The sequence below is a fragment of the Nomascus leucogenys genome, chromosome 13, assembly GCF_006542625.1.
Source record: "Nomascus leucogenys isolate Asia chromosome 13, Asia_NLE_v1, whole genome shotgun sequence".
NCBI classification, from domain to species: domain Eukaryota; kingdom Metazoa; phylum Chordata; class Mammalia; order Primates; family Hylobatidae; genus Nomascus; species Nomascus leucogenys.
The window spans coordinates 69,884,951-69,907,260 of NC_044393.1; the positions used below are offsets into that span (position 1 = coordinate 69,884,951).

The 22,310-nt window shown below is 35.7% G+C and overlaps 1 protein-coding gene across 1 annotated transcript in view; it reads left to right on the forward strand.

The window, feature by feature from the left end:
• The window catches only part of KCND2 (potassium voltage-gated channel subfamily D member 2), a 482,600-nt gene extending 462,921 nt beyond the window's left edge, over window positions 1-19,679 (forward strand). The window contains exons 2-6 of the mRNA XM_003261245.3: window positions 2,004-2,166; window positions 10,886-10,981; window positions 11,853-11,945; window positions 15,114-15,361; window positions 17,018-19,679. Of these exons, the coding sequence (XP_003261293.1) occupies window positions 2,004-2,166; window positions 10,886-10,981; window positions 11,853-11,945; window positions 15,114-15,361; window positions 17,018-17,195 (778 nt within the window). The 3' untranslated portion in view covers window positions 17,196-19,679. The remainder of the gene's footprint in view (window positions 1-2,003; window positions 2,167-10,885; window positions 10,982-11,852; window positions 11,946-15,113; window positions 15,362-17,017) is intronic.
• Window positions 19,680-22,310: the final 2,631 nt, after the last annotated feature.

Below are 22,310 nucleotides of genomic sequence, written 5' to 3' on the forward strand. Positions count from 1 at the left end.
CAAGTCCTCCTAAACTCCCTGGAGTATGGATTCTAGTATGTGAGTTCCTTTGAGCCCTGTCTCTCAGGACTACACTCTCTGAGCATTGAGCTCTCCAAAGCCCCAGAGTGAGCATGGAGTAGTTGGAGCTCAGACACAGCTGGGTAACTTTTGCAATAGTAAGATGGAAAGAACTCCTCCTTGTCACCCGCCCCAGGAATGCACTCTTAGACAAAGTCTCCATCAGTAAAGAAGAGAAAATGTATTCATTCAACTAATACGTAGTAGGAGCTGGCCTTATGCTCATGAAACACAAAGTAGAACAGCTCCTGCTTTAGCAAGTTTACATTCTAATGTCAGTAGGGTGGATGAGGAGTGAAAAAATAAATCAATAAATAAGAAAATGTTACTTGTTAATAAGTACTCTGAAGATAATCAAATGAGGAAATGTTATAGAGAATGATTAGGGAAGAGAATAAGACTACTGTGAATTAGGTGGCCAGAAAATCACTCGGATGGAGACATTTAAATGGCACCCTGAATAATCACCATCTGGGGGCTGCACACAAAACAGAAGGCCAGATGGCCAGTGTGGCCAGAGGCCAGTGAGCTTCGTGCAAGGTGGTGTAAAATACAGGCAGGAACTAAATGAGGTAGGCCCTTGGAGGAAAAACTGAGGAGTTTGGATTTATTTCAGTTTCAAGTCCATTTCAGGGTTTAAGCAACATAGCAGTAGTCTAATCTCCATTTTTAAAACCAAAGTTCTGGCTGCTATGTCGGCATGAATTGTAAAGTGGTAAATGTAGAAAACAGAGTCAGGTAAGAAGCTATATCTATGGCTCTGGCAAGAAATGACCATGGTTTGGTTTATTGTCATAAAGAGACTTGAATGGGATACAATTTGGTTTGCCCAGAGACAACAAGACCAGCTAAGAGATGAAATGTTGATAGTGGCAATTAGGGCGATGGCTCTTCCAATTTTGGTATGAACAACTGCATGGTGCTGGTTCTGTTTAATTATAGGTGGCAGAATTGTGGGAGGAAAAGATTTGAGAGAGGAAGAGGAAGCTAGGGAAATAACAGTTCCATTTTGGTTAATTTAAATTTTAATGAGCTCTTAGGCATCCAAGGGTAGAAATAATCAGACCAGACCACTCAAGATATGAATCTGATTTTCAGGAGAGACATCATGGCTGTCAATATAAATCAAAAGCATCAGCTGCATAGAGATAGTTTTAAGCTATGAGACTGGACAAAGTCACATAGGAAGTGGGTTTATATGGAGAAGATAAGAGGACTGAAGACTGAGACCTAAAGTACTCTAAGGTTTAGAAATCAGGTAAGGGGAAAGGAGGCAGAAAAAAAGATGGAGAAATGGTAGCCAATGAGGTAGGAGGGAAAATAAGAATATTTTCTAATACTAAAGCCAAGAATAAAAGGAGTCTTTCAGGGAGAGGATAGTCAACTAATAAGCTACAAATGAGAGATTGAGTTAGATTTTTATGGAGAAATGGCCATTAGATTTCACAAGTGAAGGTTAATGGGGACCTTGAAAAGTTTATTTTTAAAATAATGACATCTGGTGAAAGGAATGTGATGTGCTACTTTTTCTACTTAAATTTCATAATCAATTGAATGTTGAAAAAACTAAGTGGAAAATTGTGTTATCCAGACTATAAATTTCAGCATAGAATTATTGAGTACTAAATAAATGTAAAGAACTGTGTCACAGCGTATAAAGGAAAAATTGAAGAGCTCTCATTATATCATCTGACTTAAAATATTTTCCAGTCAAAAAGATTCCTAAACGTTAGAATCACTTTCTACAAGTTTGAAAGGTAATTTTTATATTCAGATAGTTATAATTTCTGACATTAAAGTCTGAAGCCATGTATATTATAGTCACGAAGCAGAAATAGATATGTCCAAAAAATCATTTCACTTAAAGGAAAAAATTCTTAGTTTCAGGTAGAAATGTCTTTCTGTGACTTAAAACAATATATATATTTTTTTATTTAACCCAGGTATGGTGACATGGTGCCAAAAACCATAGCAGGGAAGATTTTTGGTTCTATCTGTTCGCTGAGTGGGGTCTTGGTCATTGCTCTACCCGTTCCAGTGATTGTATCCAACTTCAGTCGCATCTACCACCAGAATCAACGAGCAGACAAACGAAGGGCACAAAAGGTGCGTATTCAACTCTGTGCAACCATGGTTTAACATTTCCTACTTTTTATAATGAGCTTTAAAATTTCTTAATGGTTATTCAGTGCTCTGGATTGGTCAGTAGTTGCATCAATCAGGACCAAGTAGGTTATTCTACACTAAAAAGAAACGTAACATCTCAGTGACTTAAAACAATAAGCAATATTTCTGAATCAAGCTACAAGTCCATTACTTGTCCAGAGAATAGAGAGTTCATCTTGACAGTGTACTTCTGCAGTCACTCCAGCAGGAGTAAAGGGCATGATGAATCACACACTGCTTCCTAATGCCCCTCCTGGAAGTGGTTTGAGTCACTTTCTTGTCTATTGCATTAACCAAAGCAAATCACACAGCAATGTCTAATTTCGAAGTGGGCAGGAAAATACAATTCTGCTATGGGGCCAGAAGCAGAAAATAAGAAATATTTGAGGAACAGCACTAATGACAGTAGCAAAATAAGAAACAGATTCTTGGCAAATTTTATTAAAATCAGATTTCTAGATCTGATTCATGGAGTCTCTATCTATCAAGGGTCAAGCTGGTTCCAGTAGATGAGGGTTATTAAAGGGCACCAAAATGTGTCTCAGATATTTTACATAGTTGACACAGGAAGTAATATGATCATCTGTAGCTGAATTTTATTCTCGTCCCAGCAGCTTACTGTTTGTTTGAACTTCATGCCAGGTAATTAATCCCTCTAAGAATAAGCATAGTGTGCACTCAACTATAAAATGGGGAAAATAATAAATAAGAAGATTAAGATTATATACAAGTATATGTAAATTTATAAACACATCATATTATCAATATTTAATGTTTACTGATGGTTTAAATGTGTCAGACATTAGCCTAATGTTTTTCACAAAAGAATTCATATGTTAAAAGACAAACCTTAGCCAAATTAAATTGAAATGTTTAATTGAGCAAAGAACAATTCATGAATTGGGCAGCCTTTCAAGCCAGAGTAAGCTCAGAAACTCCAGCACAGCCACATGGTAGAAAAAGATTTACAGGCAGTAAAAGGAAAGTGACATACAGAAAACAAAAGTGAGGTACAGAAACAGTTGTACTGATTATAGCTCAGCGTTTGCCTTATTTGAACACAGTTTGAACAGTTGGCCCCCTTTGATTGGCCAAAACTCAGTGGTTGGCACAAGAGTGGGTTACAGTCTGTTTACTGCTCCATATGAGTTACAGTTCACTATGCATAGAGAAACCTTTAGGCTAAATTTAAAATATGTAAGGAGGCAACTTTAGGCTAAACTTGAGTCAACACATACAACCTTCACAAAAACTCTAGCGTTAGTTACCATTATTAGCCTCATTTTATAGATGGGAATCCTCAAGTACCCCCCAAATTAAGCAACTGTAAGGTCACATACCTGTTAAGTTAGAGATCCACCATTCCTTCCAAGCCAGTCTGGCTCCCAGGTTCGTATACACAAACACTATGATAAGGTGCCTCTCAGAAAAGCCATGTAAATGTTAGTATACTTCCCTTCCCCAGTCTTTGTCAAAATAGTCACCTTGAGAGGCAGGACCCTTGTTGCTTAGAAATAATCTTGGAAATCTCTTTTGTAGTTTCCTTTGGGCTTATGGCACTGTATTTCCAGTGTTCTTCATGGTCATTATATTTTTGTCCTTTAAGGATAGACTCATTTTTTAAAAAATATCCAAAACCATTCATAATCATGACTAAAGTGGATGCACAACCTGGGTGATGTGTTATAACTGCAAAATATCATGAGAGACTTTGGAGTAGTTATTCACTGGCTTTGTAGGTAATTCCAGAACGGGATCTTAAGCACGCATATGAACAATGTCAGCCTCTTAAGTAAAGTATACAATCTCATAAAGTCTTTGGAAAGTTCTAGTTAATCAGTGTGGCCACACAGCATATTTGTCCAGAGAACTAATTTGTGCCCACCGTCAAAGATCTTCTTCCTTTGGCAAAGAATCACTTTTTCAAGCCCTGTAGTTACTTGCTTTATGGAACCCTTCATTTTTGGACAAATGCCTACCTAGCCTTTAATTATTACAGAGAAGAGTTAGAAATAGTCCAGTCAACGTGGATATAGAGAACTGATCATCTAATGAATAGGGGCGAGTAGAAAAAGGCACCCTCTGGACAGTTGTAGTCTTATGTAGGGAATACATACCCTTGGCAAGCAGAGGTAAAGGGATTTCAGCCACAACTGACCCCACCACCGGGGACCTTCAAGCACCACAATCGTGACGCTGCCCATACAGTACAGTCCCTCTACTGAGTACAAATGCGCGTTGTCTAAAATAACAGGATCCTACCAAAAGTGTAATTTTCAACCACCCATCTTTCTCCATTCTAGAAATTTCTCCTTTAGTATAAGAGACAACTGTACAAAAACTGTGGAAAGCACAAATCTAAATTTCTGATAAACCAATTTCCCAAACACCTGTATTTCTTCGGAGTTTGTCATCTGCAACAAAGAAATCAATAAAGAAAACCTTAGAATATTTTAGAAGCCTTTTGGTCTACTAAATATTAAATACTAAAATACATTTAGAAATCAAAAGTAAAAAATGTGACATTCTAAAAGTACACTAATTGAAAAGTATATTTTATGAGTGCTTTTTGGTATCTTTAAAATATTTGCTATATTTTTAGTTTCTGCCATAATGCAATGAATTTTACAGAGTTTTACTACGAAAAAATTGGATTAATGAAGTCAAATATAATAACCAAGTATAATATGTCCAGTATGCGGACTGAGACCAATAAACTGAACATAATCTTCTAACAAAGAACAGTGGATATGAACTAAATAAGTTACCAAGGGATATTTTCTATTTTCCTTCCCAAGAGATTGGGGGAAAAAAAAAAGCAGAACAAACGCCCATTAGGCTAAGACAGTTTATTTATCTGGGACTGGGCTATATGCCAAATATTAAAGTTATGCAAAAATGACCAGCTAATTCAGTCAAGCAAGCATTCAATTCAGTAAAAACATCAGTCCCAACTGACTAATAAAAGTAATATTACAAAATGGTTTTTTAGAGCATATTTTTGGTGTTTCATTCAATTGCCCCACCAAAACCAAGCAAAAACATGAAATAGACACAATATTAATTTTAGAAAATTCCTATCATCACCATCAGAAATACTTTCCTTCTTCTAGGTTCTTCCATTTGCAAGTACTCTTCCTACTTTTGCTACCCACTCCTGCCATTTACAGGGAATACATCGTTTACCCCATTTCTATCAATCGTTGATAAAGTCTTAACTAAATACTGACATGCTGGTGGGTGTAGGCCTAAACCGTGACACCTCTCCTCTACTCCCACCATTGGTAATTATATTTTAATAGATTTATTGATTCTCATAGTTATTCTGTAAGTATTTACTGAGTAGACTGTATTAGCCAAAATAAAGCTAGATTAATGCAACGACAAGTGGCAGGTTGACATTTTGAAGCAGCTCTTTTAATATATGGATCACATCACCTAATCATCTGCATACTCACAGGCTAACCTGTGAGTAATTATCATATAATAATCATAGTAATTATAGTTATAATTTAATAATACTAATTGCAACAACAAAAACCCTCACTAGTTTCTAGAATGTCCCAGGTGTTTTATATCTGTTTTTTTGTAATATTCACAACCAACTTGCAAAGGAAGTATACTATTTCCATTTTACAGATAACTCGCTCATGCTCACAAACCTAGTGATTGAAGTCCAAGGCAAAAAAATTCTAGTACTATTTGAACTATGAATATTTTAGGATATTCCTATAGATAATTCTAAATGCAGTGAGAAGTTTAGAATCAATGAGCCAACGTATAGTGTAATATTTTTAAATTTCACATTGACTTATAAAGTTACTACCCATAGGTAGTCTGCCATTTATCACACCCTGCTAGGGTGGTTTTCAAACTTTAGATTCATTAGAATCATCTGGAAAGCTTCCACACACACACAAAAAAAAAACAGATTGTTGAGCCCTACTCCCAAAACATCAGACTCTGTAGTTTTGGGTTAGAACCTGAGATTTTGCTAATAAATTCCCAGATGATGCTGATATTGCTGTTTGGGAGACCACATTTTGAGAACCACTGCCTAGTACATTCAGCAATGTCCAAATCAAATATTTTTTTAAGTAGAATAATGAAAAAGCAAGAAATAACTACTTGCTAGAACCTGAGAATAATCTCTTAGGTTATCTACTATTAAAAACAAAATTACCCAGCTTCTAATTCCACCTAAGAATTTGGTCTCAGATGCCCTCCTATATCCTCTTTCAGTTCTCACCGATTCCAGCATGGAATCCTCTAGTAGACCTCTTGTTGCTTAGCCTCTTCCACTGACCCAAATCCCAGCCCTGTTTCTGCTTAGCCCTGCCACCTCCAGGATTAACCAAGTTCTGGACCTAGGAATATTGCACTGTCTGCCACTGACATCTTTCTTCTCTTTTTATTGTAGTTTGGTACTAACTTGTCTCATTTCTAGCACAGTTATTTTTCTTAGCAAGTGAAAAGATTCCAATGAATGCCTTAAACGTCTAAAAGGTGATAAAGTTTACTATGCTACCTCCAACTGAGGCATTTTACTAACCCCTAAATGAGAGAAACAACTGTAAGCAAAATTTCCAGAATGCATGTTACAGGGAGTGTGGAGGCAGGTATTTGAGGAATAAGGAATTACCAAAGAGAAACACCTTCTTTACCTCACCTTTAAGGCTGCCTAGGATACCTTATTTTTCAAAACATTTTGTGATTTGTTAACAAGATGGCCCAATAACTTCCTTTAATCTACTTCATACCTCATTTAAGGAAATCAATGAGGTATGACCATTTAAGGAAATCAATGTCCCAGTGGTGTTTGGCTTATGGATCCTTTTCAGATTGACTTCCACCCTCTGTTCCACAACATACACTGTAAAGTTGATGTCACTTGGCATAATCAAAAAACAATCTACTTGATAAAACCCATTGTGTTCCTCTGCATTCTAGCCTGTGAGTACTTCACAATACAAGATTTCTATGTCAAATTGGTTTGAGGAAATTTGCAGATTATATATCCCTGTTCTCACAGTGATCATCCACAATGTCATATGGTGTGAGGAACCCAAGAGCAAAGAAACCTGTTTAACACCTCAGCATTTCCCAGCCTTTTCTTGACCACAGAACCAGTCATTTGCTTCATCTGTTTGATTTAGATTGTACTTACTACACTTACGAACTCCTTGGAACCAATTTTGAGAAATCCTGCTAAGATTAGATGATTAGACAAAAACTGCAGCTATGAATAATCGGGATGCATAGTAAGAATATGTTTATGAGACAGACAACTTTTTTCCAAACACTATCACCATTTAAGGCAAATAAATTGTTTGAAAATAACTATAAAGCTTTTTTTACACTGAAAATGTAAACCTTGCTTTAATTAAAATTTCAGAAGTCTCCCACTTTTCATACAGCTAAGATAAAGTACTTACTGAAAGTTTTCTCTAACTTCCATATTATTTGCTGGTACTTTGCCATGCCAGAAGTTGTATGTCCTAAAAGGGTCGGGGGTAAGAGACTGAAAGGAATACATTTCTTTTCACCAGCAGATGGCTTTCTTTTAACCTCCCAATTACATAATCGGCGCTGCCAAGATTGTCACACTGAGTGGGTCAGAAGTAAAATGATTTCCTAAAATATCTTTGTAAAATAATTTCCCTCAATTACCTGCTGGAACCAAAGAGGTAATCACAAGTCATAAAGGCTAGCATTCAACAGGCATTTGTTGTGGTGCTCCACAAGACCAATTAAACCAATTAACTCCTATGGAATTGTAGCCGGGTCAAAGAAAAGCCATGATTGAAACTGAGATGGGAAGTTCTTTTTCTAACATGCTGCATGACTTAGCAAAAATGGATAGTCTGTCTCTAAAGCAACTTCTTCTTTTTCCCTAAGCTTAGAACTACTTCTGCAGTAGTGTTTGCCACCATATATAGGCTTTCCATTGTATGATGAGAAATATATGTCATTTTATCTTGCTGGACAGTATTTTTGGTTAATGTATATGTTTTCCTAATAAAACAGTTTTACCCAATGCTGCTGCTGAATACTTACAGAATGAAAGGAGGAAGGGAGGAGTTGGGAATCGGGAGTAGAAAGGCAATGAATGTTCCAGGATACTAAAGCAACTTTAAGACTGAAATTTCAACAATAATCCCTTTTTGGAAACCAATATGTAAATTGCTTATTTCTGAATTATTAAGCTAATTCTGAGTCGTTTCCAAATGTCCTTGTCACTTGCTACTGTTTCACTGAGTCTGGTCTGAAATCCTGAAACTGCAGCCCAGCTTTTGAAGTTAAAATTTTTCTACCTTCTAATTTCATTCTCTACTATTGTGTCAGTACTTTGAGTGATCTAAACATTATGTTTCCAACAAAGAATGAAATTTGTCTAATTTTCTCATCATTTATAAATATGGGCTTTGTACAAAGTATATTATTTTAACCTGGGATTAGCACACAGGAAGAATAAATTTAGGAAGGAAGGGAGGAGGGGTGGAGTTAAAGACAGCTGATATCTTAATGCGATTTTGAGAGCTTCCGACATCTCAGTGCTACTCTTAAATGATATGTGTGAAAGGCATCTTGGTACAATAACTTTGAAGGGAAATTTGGTAAGACTTAACAAAAGAAACACACACACACACACACACACACACGCACTCCCTTTGGTCCAGGAATAATTTTGCTTTCAGAAATATGTCTTGTAGATAAGCTCATCATCATATTCAAAACAGGCAGCCTTGCTTATAGTTGCCAAAGATGCTTTAAAAATTAATTGGCAGTTGGCCTGGTAAGTAAATAATTATTTGTTTATACCATGGTGTATTATACATTCATAAAAAAATGAGGTGGAGGCCGGGCACGGTGGCTCACGCTTGTAATCCCAGCACTTTGGGAGGCCGAGGCGGGCGGATCACGAGGTCAAGAGATCGAAACCCTGGGGAAACCCCGTCTCTACTAAAAATACAAAAAAATTAGCCGGGCGTGGTGGCGGGCGCCTATAGTCCCAGCTACTCGGAGAGGCTGAGGCAGGAGAATGGTGTGAACCCGGGAGGCGGAGCTTGCAGTGAGCCGAGATTATGCCACTGCACTCCAGCCTGGGTGACAGAGTGAGACTCCGTCTCAAAAAAAAAAAAAAAATGAGGTGGATCTTTACATGTATATATGGAAGGAGTTCCAAGATGTAATTAAAAAACACAACTAAATGCAGAAGAGTGTGAGGAGTATTCTCTGGAGTAAAAATGTATGTGTATATACATTTTTCTTAGCAAGTGAAAAGATTGCTAAGTAATCTACTTGCTCTTTTATGCTTAGAAAATTTCTCACAGGATTCTCTAGAAATATTACCAGTGATTGATTCTGAAGCCTAGGAGTGGGATGGCTCCAAGGTCAGAGACAATTGTTTGCATGCACTTCTGTAGTATTAACAATTTTGTCATATGTATATATTTATTTTTCATTTAAAAAATGTAGATAATTTAAAAATTTTTATTAGAAAGAGAGTTCCAGGACTTGAGACTAAAGATAGTATTTTTCTAGGTTGTTTAGAAGGGAAAAAGGAGAAGTTTTGTGAGATAAGCTTACAGGAAACTTATCTAAGCCATCCCAGTCTCTGTTTTACATACACTTGCTAGCTACATGTAATACAAATAGAATGGTCACCAAAATAGTGCTCTCAAGGAAGGGAAAATGAGACTTTTTCCATGACGGTCTAAATGCACATCAACAACAGCAGTTAGAAAGTAGAATGGAATATCAGAAACCTGGCTACACAGCCAGATCCTTAGTACTTAAACTTTAGGGATCTCACTGTAACTTAAAGGAACAATTGAACTGGCCACCTAAACTCTCTACATTAAAGGATATTCTCTACAGATGCACACACACAAAATGCTTTAAAAATGAAAAACGATCTTTAAATCTCTCTGGATAGGCTTACTATGTTCTTCATTTCAGCCAGTTCAAGAGTGAAATACAAATCAGATGCACACACGGTTGTGTGGGCCTGTGCCGGTAGACAAAGTAGATAAATTCAGAGTTGTTTTTGTTTGTTTGTTTGTTTAGAGAGAGAACCCATGTTGTTTGGCATGGGATCTACCTTGGCTAATTTAAAGGATAATTGCAAAAATATAATTTTATATTGGAGGATGCAGATATAGATGAATAATGGTTCTTAAAAAAAAAGGAAGGAAGGAAGGCAATCAGTTCTTGATATTTAGTTACTAATTTTTTTAAGGACATTAGTTTAAACGAAAAGGAGTTGGCAGCTGGTTTCCTGAGCTACCGGTCTTCATTTCATTAAGTTACTCAGATCGGGATAAATGAAAATATAAGTAAAGTAATACAGCTATTTTTATTTTGACAGAATTGAAAGAAACAATAATGAGATAACTTGATCTTACCATAAAGACTTAATTATAATTTTTAAAGGCATAAGCCAGCTCCAAGGTAGTTCATTGATTTTACTGATAAATATTAACTGAAATAAAGCACTTAAAAAGGTAGAGAAGTAATTTTCAATAGTTGCATTTGAAAAGCTGGCTTACTTTTAAAAATATGTAGGCTGACAATAGGATTATACAAGAGTTCATTCACTGTTTTAAGGAAATAATTTATAAATGTTAATGAGATATGTATTTTTCTTCTCCTATAGAAAGCTAGACTGGCCAGGATCCGGGCAGCCAAAAGTGGAAGCGCAAATGCTTACATGCAGAGCAAGCGGAATGGTTTACTCAGTAATCAGCTGCAGGTACAATCAGGCACATCTCTTTTTTTAATGTTCAGCTTCTTGGTTTAATATTGATTTAGTTCTACTTCCATATAATTTTATTATGGCTAATTATGACAATGGCTATCTAAACAACAAAAGTTTTTTTTGTTTTTTTTTTATAACTTCACCCTATACATCCCTGTTGGATGTAGAAGGTTAGAAACTGCACTATGAAATACTGCCAGTGAATCATGATGCCTATTCATCATTGGGCAATATTTCTACACTGTCTCTTATTAGGTAAAGGTAAAGAAAATGCTTAATAATTCAAATGCCTAATTCTTTTTTATTTCAAATTTATCTTCCTTAACGTTCATTTGGGTCAGGGGTTGGGGTAGGTGGCTAACATGATATCTTGTTTTACTTCATAACAAAGAGGGAATACCATTCAGCATTAGGAAGATCAAATGGCATAAACTACAATTTGAGAAAATTTATTTTTACCCCAGAATTTTTCTTTAATATTTAGGATTCCAATCTTTACTTACAAAATAGCTTTTATTTATGTGCACATGATCATGGTTTCAAAATTTTCTAAGCACTGGGTTAAATTTGATCATCAAAACATAACAGATTCCCATCTTACAAACATAGTTGCTAGTTGAATGAGTAAAAGAGATTTAAAATTTCAATTCAAGGAGGCATGTCTAAAAGACCAGACCATTCATTTGATGAAATTGTAAATGCCGATCATCCAACTTAACAGGAATTGCACATTTGTTCCTTTCTAGTTAAAAAAAATAAAACGTTGCCAGTTAATAGAGCAGATCTCTCTGTGGAAATGTGTAGCCGAGGTTCGAGTTGTTTGCAAATAAAATAGAAAGCTCTTCTGTCTTCTCTTTGTTAACAGTCCTCAGAGGATGAGCAGGCTTTTGTTAGCAAATCCGGCTCCAGCTTTGAAACCCAGCACCACCACCTGCTTCACTGCCTGGAAAAAACCACGGTAAGGAGACAGCATGACTGCCTTCCCCTGCTCTCTGACAGTAATTCCATTTGCTTTTGTGCATACTTAATGCTTCCGAGTGTGATTTCAGTGTCTGCATTACTGGAAAACATGCTAAAAAACAAACAAACCAAAACCCCACAATATTTGAAATTACTTTGAAAGACTGTAATGACATTTCAATTTGGAAAGTATTTTTGAAACTTATTTAGAATGTTTTATTCTTAGCCGCTGTCTTAACTCTAGTCTGAGAAGTCGGTTAATGCAGATGAAGAGTGGTCTTCCAATAGTAAATCCTACACAATATCATTTTCTGTGATTCTTAAAATGCTGATTAGACAGAAAAAAATTAATGGTGCTCGAGGGTCCCTAGCATCTAGATCAAGAGAATAGCAATAGCAATAACAAAAAAACAGAGAACAATGGAATATAAGCATTTGTTTCATTCACAACCATAATGAATAGAGATAGATAATGGAAACTATTCTCATTAGAAAAATGACTCATGTAATCACTGGTATGCCCTTGGGTGCTAAGGAGCGAGTCTGTATTTCTCCACTTACAAGCTCTCATTTGGACCTCCTCATTGGCAAATCTACCAATTTCTTCACCAGTTTGTAAATAGGAGCCACAATCTATGATGATCACAGAGAAGAACAAAATCTTCACCATATTTGGATCATGTCAGCTCACTCACTCTCGGGTGACACATGATTTGTATTCTCAGTTCCAAAGTATTGCCTGTGCATGTACTTATTTACCAATAGAGTCATTCAGCAAATATTTACTACTTGCCTACTATGTGCCCAAGAGCGAGCCAGACCCAAGAAACGCCATGAAATGAGGTGTGGCCTCTGCCGCCATTTAGCCTCCGTTTATAAAACAAAACCCCAGACAGGGCTGTTACTGGAAAAGAGCAGCGAACATGGAAAGCAACAACGGTGCCACAGTCAAGAGAGTCAAGAGGGCAGAGCCATGAGGGGACAGGTCAGGCAAGGCTTCCCGGAGGAACTTGAGTGGAGACCTGCAGGGTGACTAGGAGTTAGCTAGGCAGAGCAATGAAGGGGCTAACAGGTGATATAAATACCTGAAGAAGAAAAGAACTCAGCCTAGGAGGAAGTGAAAGGATTTGAGGGTGGTCAGAAGGAGAGAGTGTAGCATGGCAAAAGAGGAGGTGAAGGGAAAGGCAGTGTCCAGATAATGTTAGGCTTTGCAGGCATGTGGACAATTTTGATCTTTAGTTCGTGGAAATTCTTTAAGTGTTTTAAAGAAGGTAGTAACATGATTATACTTGCATTTTTAAATAAAGATATGCACAGGTCTATAACCTGGTAGGATAAATTTGAAAGTTAAATGATACATTAATAATAAAATGTTGGCCGGGCACAGTGGCTCACTCCTGTAATCCCATCACTTTGGGAGGCCAAGGTGGGTGGTTCAGCTGAGGTCAGGAGTTCAAGGCCAGCCTGACCAACATGGTGAAACCTCGTCTCTACTAAAAATACAGAAAATTTAGCCAGACGTGGTGGCGGGACCCTGTATTCCCAGCTACTCGGGAGGCTGAGGCAGGAGAATTGCTTGAACCCGGGAGGCAGAGGGTGCAGTGAGCTAAGATAGTGTCACTGCACTCCAGCCTGGGCAACAAGAGCCAGACTCTGTCTCAATAAATAAATAAATAAATAAATAAATAAATAAATAAATAAAATTTTTTATTCCTATCTTTTTTGTTCCCTGTATTTTCCTTTTTTGAGGGCTTTTTTTTAAAGTCAAAAATCACTTAACACCAACTAATATAAATTGTGCTACCTATAAAAGTACGTAGTAACTAATAACAGAATGACTCCTACACTTTTAATCACTGATGAGATAAATTAGAATCTCATGCATTATAACTTAGGTATGTGAAACCCTGCATTGTAAGAGAAGGAAACAGATTGTGAATCTTTTGTGCACCATTTTTTCTTTAAAATTTAATATTTAACATGAAATTCTGTCTTGTCTGATTGTATTATTCTCTAGACTTTAAAGAGTAGAATGTTAAATTTCATTTATTTCAAAATGCTTGTCTCAGCAAAGAAATGACAAAACGAGTAGCTAAAACATAATCTATTTCTTATTAGCCAGTGTCTTGCTTCAATTGTTTCACTAATATTTTAGGATGAGAGATGGTTAAGTGGAATTTGGTATGTGCAAAGCCTTCCATTATAAGACTATCCCCACCCACGCAAAGAAAAACAAAATAATAATTGAGGTCATTCTCTAGTAGTTCAGACCAAAAATGTTTTCCGTTATATTTCTGAGGTGAAATTATTCCATAGGCATTTCAGGAGGTTTTTTGTTAAACATTTTAAAAGCAAAATTGATACCCTGTTTCTATAAAATATATGTGAAATGATGCCTATTACTATTTGCTACTGGTCTGGAAGTTAGGAAATAGTGACGGAAAAACCCCAAATGCATACAGAGATCATGAGTACAGCCAGTGATGCCAGTGATATATCATGAAGATTACAAAAAAGGCCACAAAAGTTCAATGCTAATCCCTTCTGGGTCGAACACAAAGTGACACATTCAGCAGACAATTATATTTTACTTATGTAACTAATAAGTCATATTTTTCTGTACTGGGCATTTTTAGAGGAACATATAAAGAAATGGATAGTGTCTTAGGGGTCTCATTTTCTAATTTAGAAATGTTTTCAATCCCATGTGAAAATATTTGCTAATATATAACAGACAATCTAACTTGGGGCATCCTATTAAAATAATCTCTTTTCCGTAACTTCAACCTTTTTAAAAAATAAAGTCACAGGGAACTTCCCTGTGGGTTTTATCTATATGCATTTTTTAGGGTTTTTTTTCCTTAGCTTATACCTTCCAGATTTTATGTTTAAATAAATAAATGATATTTCAAGATAAAGTTAGTCTATAAAGGGACACTAAATCAGCCTACAGATGTCAATCTCTAGGTTTAACCACAGAGCTATTTCCACATAAATGCCAAAAAGAAGTGGTTTTGATGTCAATCTTTATGAAAATGGCTTTATTTAACCACTGTATCAAGTCTAACTATACTTGGGCATATTTGAGCTTTAAAAATAAAGCTATGTATTTCATTTTTAAAAATGTGCTTCTCTGTTTCTTCATTTACTTGCAACTGTGGAACAGAATCATGAGTTTGTGGATGAACAAGTCTTTGAGGAAAGCTGCATGGAAGTTGCAACTGTTAATCGTCCTTCAAGTCACAGTCCCTCACTGTCTTCACAACAAGGAGTCACCAGCACCTGCTGTTCACGACGACACAAAAAAACTTTTCGCATCCCAAATGCCAACGTATCAGGAAGCCATCAAGGTAGTGTACAAGAACTCAGCACGATTCAGATCAGATGTGTGGAGAGAACGCCTCTATCTAACAGGTACCTGAGATTAATCTGTGTTGTCTACACACCTGTGCTGGTTCCCAGGGTGTGTCTTCTGCACTCATGTTGTCACTTATGTGGCATCTAAATCCCTAGCTCCTATGGTTCAGGAAGAGACAAAAATGGTAGTGTAACAAGTAGGCAAATGGTTCTACTTGCATATTCATTAAGGGTTAAAAGTAGTGGTTATATCAGTATTAAAAGAGTCGAAAGAAGAAAAGATGATTGGGTGCACACAAATGTGTTTTACTCTCTTCTGCTCCACAACCTTTTCTTATTTGGGCAAGGACTTTTATACTCAGGAGACTCTTACATATTCAATAGCCTGAAATGATGGTGGACGCTACTAAAAGAGTCAAATGAAATTGAGATCAACATGGCTAAAAATTATTTAACAGCACGTAAAAATATACAAACACACTCTCTGTAACAGTAAAAGTGAAACTTTGCCTACACAAATCATTTCTATCGATATATAATTCTGATCAGAAAGGTATTTTTGACCATATCAAACACAAAATCAACATAATACAAAAAATAAGTGAAGTACTAAAATTGTTTGCCTCTGTTTAGTTTATGAACAAGTTAAGTAAAACTTCCATATTAATATTTTTCCTTTGCTTTTCCTTATTCACTGTTTTTACCACAAATGTGTAAAAATAAAAAGTTGTACATTTAAACAATACATGTCATTAAAAATCAGTTTCTGCCAAAATAATTTTATTCCATTTTCAAATTGAACAGCATATATTGTTGGAGTGAGAGTCTATAAATTCAGTCCTCTTCTTTGTTGGCATTCAAAAGTCTTTGTTGAAATCTGGATGAGATTCTGAATTCAGGTGACGTTGATTTACATAAATTGGATGTCTCTGGGACTAGAAAATTAAAATTAGGAGCCATAAGACTTCTATCTTCAAGATATTTTAGCTTTGCAGTCTTATATCCTTTATAAAATGAAGTCGACAATGGAAAAGTATCTAGCAAGAAAAGCTTAGGACATAAACATCTTAATTATGTTTTCCATGAAAATAAAATAATTAGTTTCAAGCTTATGTGTATGTCCTTCTCTCTCATTTACCTTTTATCCCCTTCCCCACATAGAGTATACAATTCATCCAAGAATACCATTTGGGAAAACCTTGAAGTATTAGATAGTAATAGATAAATTTTTTGATTTTTGTAATATGTGATCATTAAGTTGAGAGATTTGAAGGCATTATATATCCCAAAAAGACATGAAAATGAAAATATTCTGTGGTCAAAAGAATTAAGAAATCAATGTGATATGGCTCTTTCATAGTGGTTTCTCAAACCTCTCAGAGGTCTGTCTTAAATAAAACTACTTTGCTCAGCCCAGGCTGTCCAAATCTTACTTGATGCTCTTTCTTACATTTTTTTAATAATACATTTAGTTTGATAAATATTTGATGGAACCAAGTCAAACTGTCTTTTAGAAATTTATTTAATGTTAATTACTGACTATGTTCATCTTTAACATAGATTAAGATTTGGTGTTTGATATTTTTAATTATAATAACTTTTCTTAGACAATTAAAATATTTTTATAAGCATTACAACACATATTCTTCAGTTGTATGAAAAAAAATTTTAAGTAAACAACTTACTTTCTTAAATATTTTTTTTTTCTATCAGCCGATCCAGTTTAAATGCCAAAATGGAAGAGTGTGTTAAACTAAACTGTGAACAACCTTATGTGACTACAGCAATAATAAGCATCCCAACACCTCCGGTAACCACACCAGAAGGAGACGATAGGCCAGAATCTCCTGAGTACTCAGGAGGAAATATTGTCAGAGTTTCTGCTTTGTAAGACAATTGGAATAAGATCTAAGAGAATCCAAGCCCTGGCTGTGAAAAGAATCTCAATGTAGAAGAAAGAAGAAACAATAAATATTCTGCAGATTAATGCAGCAAAGGAAGAAGGTTGGTAGTGAAACAAAAAAAAAGCTTCCAATCTTAAGGATGTGAATAAAACCACCAAATGGCATTTCTAGACAGTTTGACCTGTTATACAGAGTAATATTCTGTGGCCCTTTGACTTTGTGAATGAGCACAATGAAATGCCGCCTATTGATGCTTCTTATGATCAGAACTCTTTTTTAATAAAATAAATAAAATAAATCTTTGAACATAATGTTCCAGTTGAATGCAAAACAAAAAAAACATATGGAAAACATTTTGATAAAATTTTTTCCTGTTAAAACCATGAACATTGGCTATGATGAAGATTATGACATATGAAAAAAACTCACACAACATATTTGTATTGACTGAAGGAAACCATCATAATGCATGCTAGAATTCTTTGAAGCAGTGATCTCAGTTTCCTTATGTTGTCTTCAGAATAGGCATGATAAACTATAATTGTAGAAAGGGGTAATTTCTGTGCACTTACAACAAGCTGAGTGTTCATGTTCCATGGTGGGCTGTGCAAATAAACTCCTTTTAGACCTGCAGTATTTCTCATGGGGATGCTCATTAGTAAATCTAAAGTGTTCAGATAGTTCAGTATTCATTATTGTTTAACTTTGCACCTAGATACTGTTACAACTGCAATAATTCGTTGTACAACTGTTGTATCAGGAATCAGGATTTTTTTGTTGTTGTGCTTTCCAGATCTTTATAGATACGGTAAGAGCCACGTTCGTAGAAAAACTTCTGGTGTGGCCAGGTTTTAGGTAACTTTTTAATCCAAAACTATTGTGCCATAAATGTTTTTCAGTAATATTCTTTGGTCCACTGTATTCCTGTGACACAGTGCATTATCTGTTCTTGTATTTCTATAGCACCTCTCTATTGGGTTTATCATCAACAACAAGACTAATGTTTACTGTAGTTTAAGTGACTTTCCTACTTTTGTATTTCCAAAAAAAATTATCTTGTAAGTAGATTGTCATCAATCCCCTTGTCAAAAACTAGAAAAAAAGGAGTTGACCTATATAAATTATCTCTAACGTCTTTGTTGTTTATGGAAAAGCCCAGATACTGGATATATCACCATGTATTTTATGAACAGAATTGACTGGGACTAATATCACAGGATCAGTCATCTCAGAATCTTACTTGATGTATTATTTATTTTGCTTTAGATCTTGAATACATTTTGAGAATAACTAATGTGGATTGAAATGTAGAGATAAACTGGAGTGCTTTATTTAGCAATATTTGATGAAAGCATTCTTTCTACGCCATTCAGGAAGGCAGCACAAATTTATCTCAGAAAGTTTCCTGTGTATTGTATTGCAAGGTACAATTTTCTCCAGTAAATCAGGAGAACAGGAGTTTGATGATGCAAAGTTGATCTCTGTACATTTAAGTGAAAAGTTTTTACAACTTTTCACCCTTAAAATATTTCAGCAGACATGTCTGCACATGACAGTGTAAAAAAGTTTAATGTCAAATGCAAAGTTTTTATTCATTCCAAGCCACCACTGTAAGGAATAAAGCTTAGCTTCTGTACATGGAAAGAGTTAATAATTATCCCTCTGTTAGAGATGAGATTTTTAAATGCTTATCATATTTAATCATAAAAAGGGATTAATCCAACCATTTTCAAGTAAAGTCAGAAATTCTTGCTTCCCATCTCTAGAATAGCTTCTAGAACAGTGCTATGCACATATTAGATCTTAATAAACATTTGCTGAGTGAAAGTAAGATAAACTCAACTATCTCTTGGGAAGAACTGGCTTCATTCCTAGTACATCTTTTAAAAAGTTACTAATCTTCCAGCAGTCAAATATTAACAATTATATTAACACCTGCCTCATGTCAGTTTATGCTTCTAGAGCAAAGTCTAGTGAAACTTATCTGATGGCATTTATTGAAAACTTTCTAAAAAATAGACTAAGGAAACCATAATCAGAATTACTGACTTTTGATTCCCAACAAGATGTTCTATTTTCATGTTCTTAATATTGCATAAAAGAAAATGCAGTTAGGTTATTTCAACTGACAATTCTGCCTCCTCTTTTGATTTGTCACTTACCCAAAATTATTAATTTTATTAGGCTTTTGGAAAAGAAAAAAACTTTTTGATGTTTTAGGTGATTTAAAAATATACTGTGTTGGTGGTGAATGACTATTGATGACTGTGTTAAGTGCATCTGTATTGTAAGTGAAATGTAATTATTTCTGTGTACCATATGGAGTAACTAAGGTCATTGTTTTTGACAATTTTGTTTGAAATTCATATATCTTATTTCAAAGGATAGCATAATATCTGCATTATGCTGGAAAAAAATAGACCTTTGGAGAATACTTAAATAAAACATGTGCATGCTTGAACAGGACAAAATGTTGACTGTTGCCCTATTTTCTTATATTTCATTCCTTTCCCGAAATTAGGATATGCCACACTCATAATACACATGTGGGAGGACCTTGTGAGACATACAACTCAAAGGACACAGCAATTGAAAGTAATGCTTAAATCTCATCTGAATGGGTGGAGACCGTAGCTTTTGCCAGTAATGGGAATTAAGGCAGAGACTTTAACAGAAAAAAAAGTATCAATTAAGGAAAGCCAGTCCCTGAACCTTATATACTTTTTTTTTTTTTTTTTTTTTGAGACGGAGTCTTGCTTTGTCACCCAGGCTGGAGTGCAGTGGCGCAATCTCGGCTCACTGCAAGCTCCGCTCCCGGGTTCACGCCATTCTCCTGCCTCAGCCTCTCCAAGTAGCTGGGACTACAGGCGCCCGCCACCACGCCCGGCTAATTTTTTGTATTTTTAGTAGAGACGGGGTTTCACGGTGGTCTCGATCTCCTGACCTCGTGATCCGCCCACCTCGGCCTCCCAAAGTGCTGGGATTACAAGCGTGAGCCACCGCGCCAGGCCTGAACCTTATATACTTCTTAAACACCACTACTTGCATTAAGCAGAGAAGCTCAGGGGTAATGGTTTTGGTCAGAACTTAACTAAATTCTTAATCAAAGGCTTTATTCTATCTAGGAAAGCAGGGCGATTTATTTGTCTAGCTATTCGTGTGTATGTATGTGTATATGTAGACATACATTTATTCATACACGTATACATAGATTTTCATTCATTTTTAATATGCAACCACCAATGGTTTCTCTTAATATCCTGGAAAGGATAAAAAGCAAGAAAATGTTAAGAGTTTATAGAAGAAGGAAAAAGACAAAGGAAATTATTTAGTAGAAAGACTGATTTTAACTGCTGAGATATATGATCCTTTTGGTGGATAGTCTCTATCTTTTCTTGTTAATTATTTTCATTTATAGCCTTTGATTTATTAGGTGTCAATCATGCATTAAAAAGTTCAACACGCCTCCCTATTCCTTCAACTTAGTCACAATGTTGGCTTAGAAATAGCCTCTTGGGAGCTATAATATGTCTGCCAGTAACATTGCTCAAAAGAATAAAAAAGGGTTCTTGAAATTAAATTGATGACTCCTCAGAGTTTCATAAGAAAGGCATCTTCTCTTCCCTACAGTGTCATTAAGGTGTTTGTTTTATTAACTCACTGGTACAAGAATGGTTATTACTCTGCACTGTGTAAACATCTGAATTTTCAACACAATTGTGTAGGCACACAGTATTTTTTTAATGAAGGTTTAAATTATATCTATGAAGGTTTAAGTCGTATCTACTTCAGCTGGTTGTATTAGGATACTAAAATATTCTTTACAGAGCTTGATTTTTTACTTCTAAGGAATTACTAGCTTTGAACAGCAAGTTTGCTTAAGATAATTATAAAATATAATTTTACAAAATATTTTTAGTTGAAAATAATATTAAATACATAGCATACCTTTAATCTTTCTCTTTACTGCCTGCCCTGCCTTTTTTCTCCTTTATCTTCAAGCATTAACTATTATTGTAGCAGATTATTCTTTGCCTGTCCCTAATTACTTTTTTCTCTAGCTTCTCTATGGAAATCCTTTAGTTTATGTAACTAATATTCATTCTACATATAATCCAATTTATTGAATACAGATGATGGGCCACACATGGTGATAGAGAAATACAGATTAAGAAACCAGATCAAATCCCTTTTAAGGAATCATCTAGTGGAAAATATTTCAACTCTCTTCTTTACACCACTATTCATAATCTTACACTTCAAATCTTCACCTTTCCATTTTGACAGTCACTCTTCTACTTCAGTCTCCTGAAGACATCTCTCCAACAGAGGTTACACAAAGATACTCTTCTTCAAGGTGCTTTCTAAAATATTTTCATCACGTCATTAAAATCTTCTTTCACTAGGCAATGGTTCTGTCTCTATGGGGGCTGGCAGGCAGGGAAAATGAATTCCTACCTTCCCAGAGAAAGAACAGGAAACAATAAAGGTAAAACAGAACCCAAAGGAAGAAGAGCTTTATGTTTATGCATCATGTTAAAGTTAAAAGAAAAAAAACTTTCTCAAGTATCCACTCTACCTTTTCAACTATAATTTCAGAGAATGTGAAGAACACTATTAAAATAGTTTTGCAGGAGGACTAATACACAATGCTTCTGTGAATCTGAACACCACACCTCAAATTCTATTATCTGATGAATCCCATTGAAATATCTGAGTAATTGGGACAACAGCAAGGTAAGTCTGTAATCAGGGGCACTCACCAATAAGGCGGGCCTGGTTGGTTCACGTCAATTCCAAAGCAAGAGGATGGTTGAAGAAGGGTATTGAATAAGTAGATAACAAATATTTGGAGAGAGATTTGGAGGAACCCTGGAAGACAACAGTAGGTTATTAGCAAGGGCTACAAGATGGTAGAGACATCCTTGGGCTTTGACTCTAATTGAAAATACAGAATTTTGGCCTGGCGCAGTGGCTCATGCCTGTAATCCTAGCACTTTGGGAGGCTGAGGCGGGTGGATCACTTGAGGTCAGGAGTCCAAGACCAGCCTCACCAACGAAACCCCATCTCTACTAAAAAAAGAAAAAAAAAAAAAAGCCAG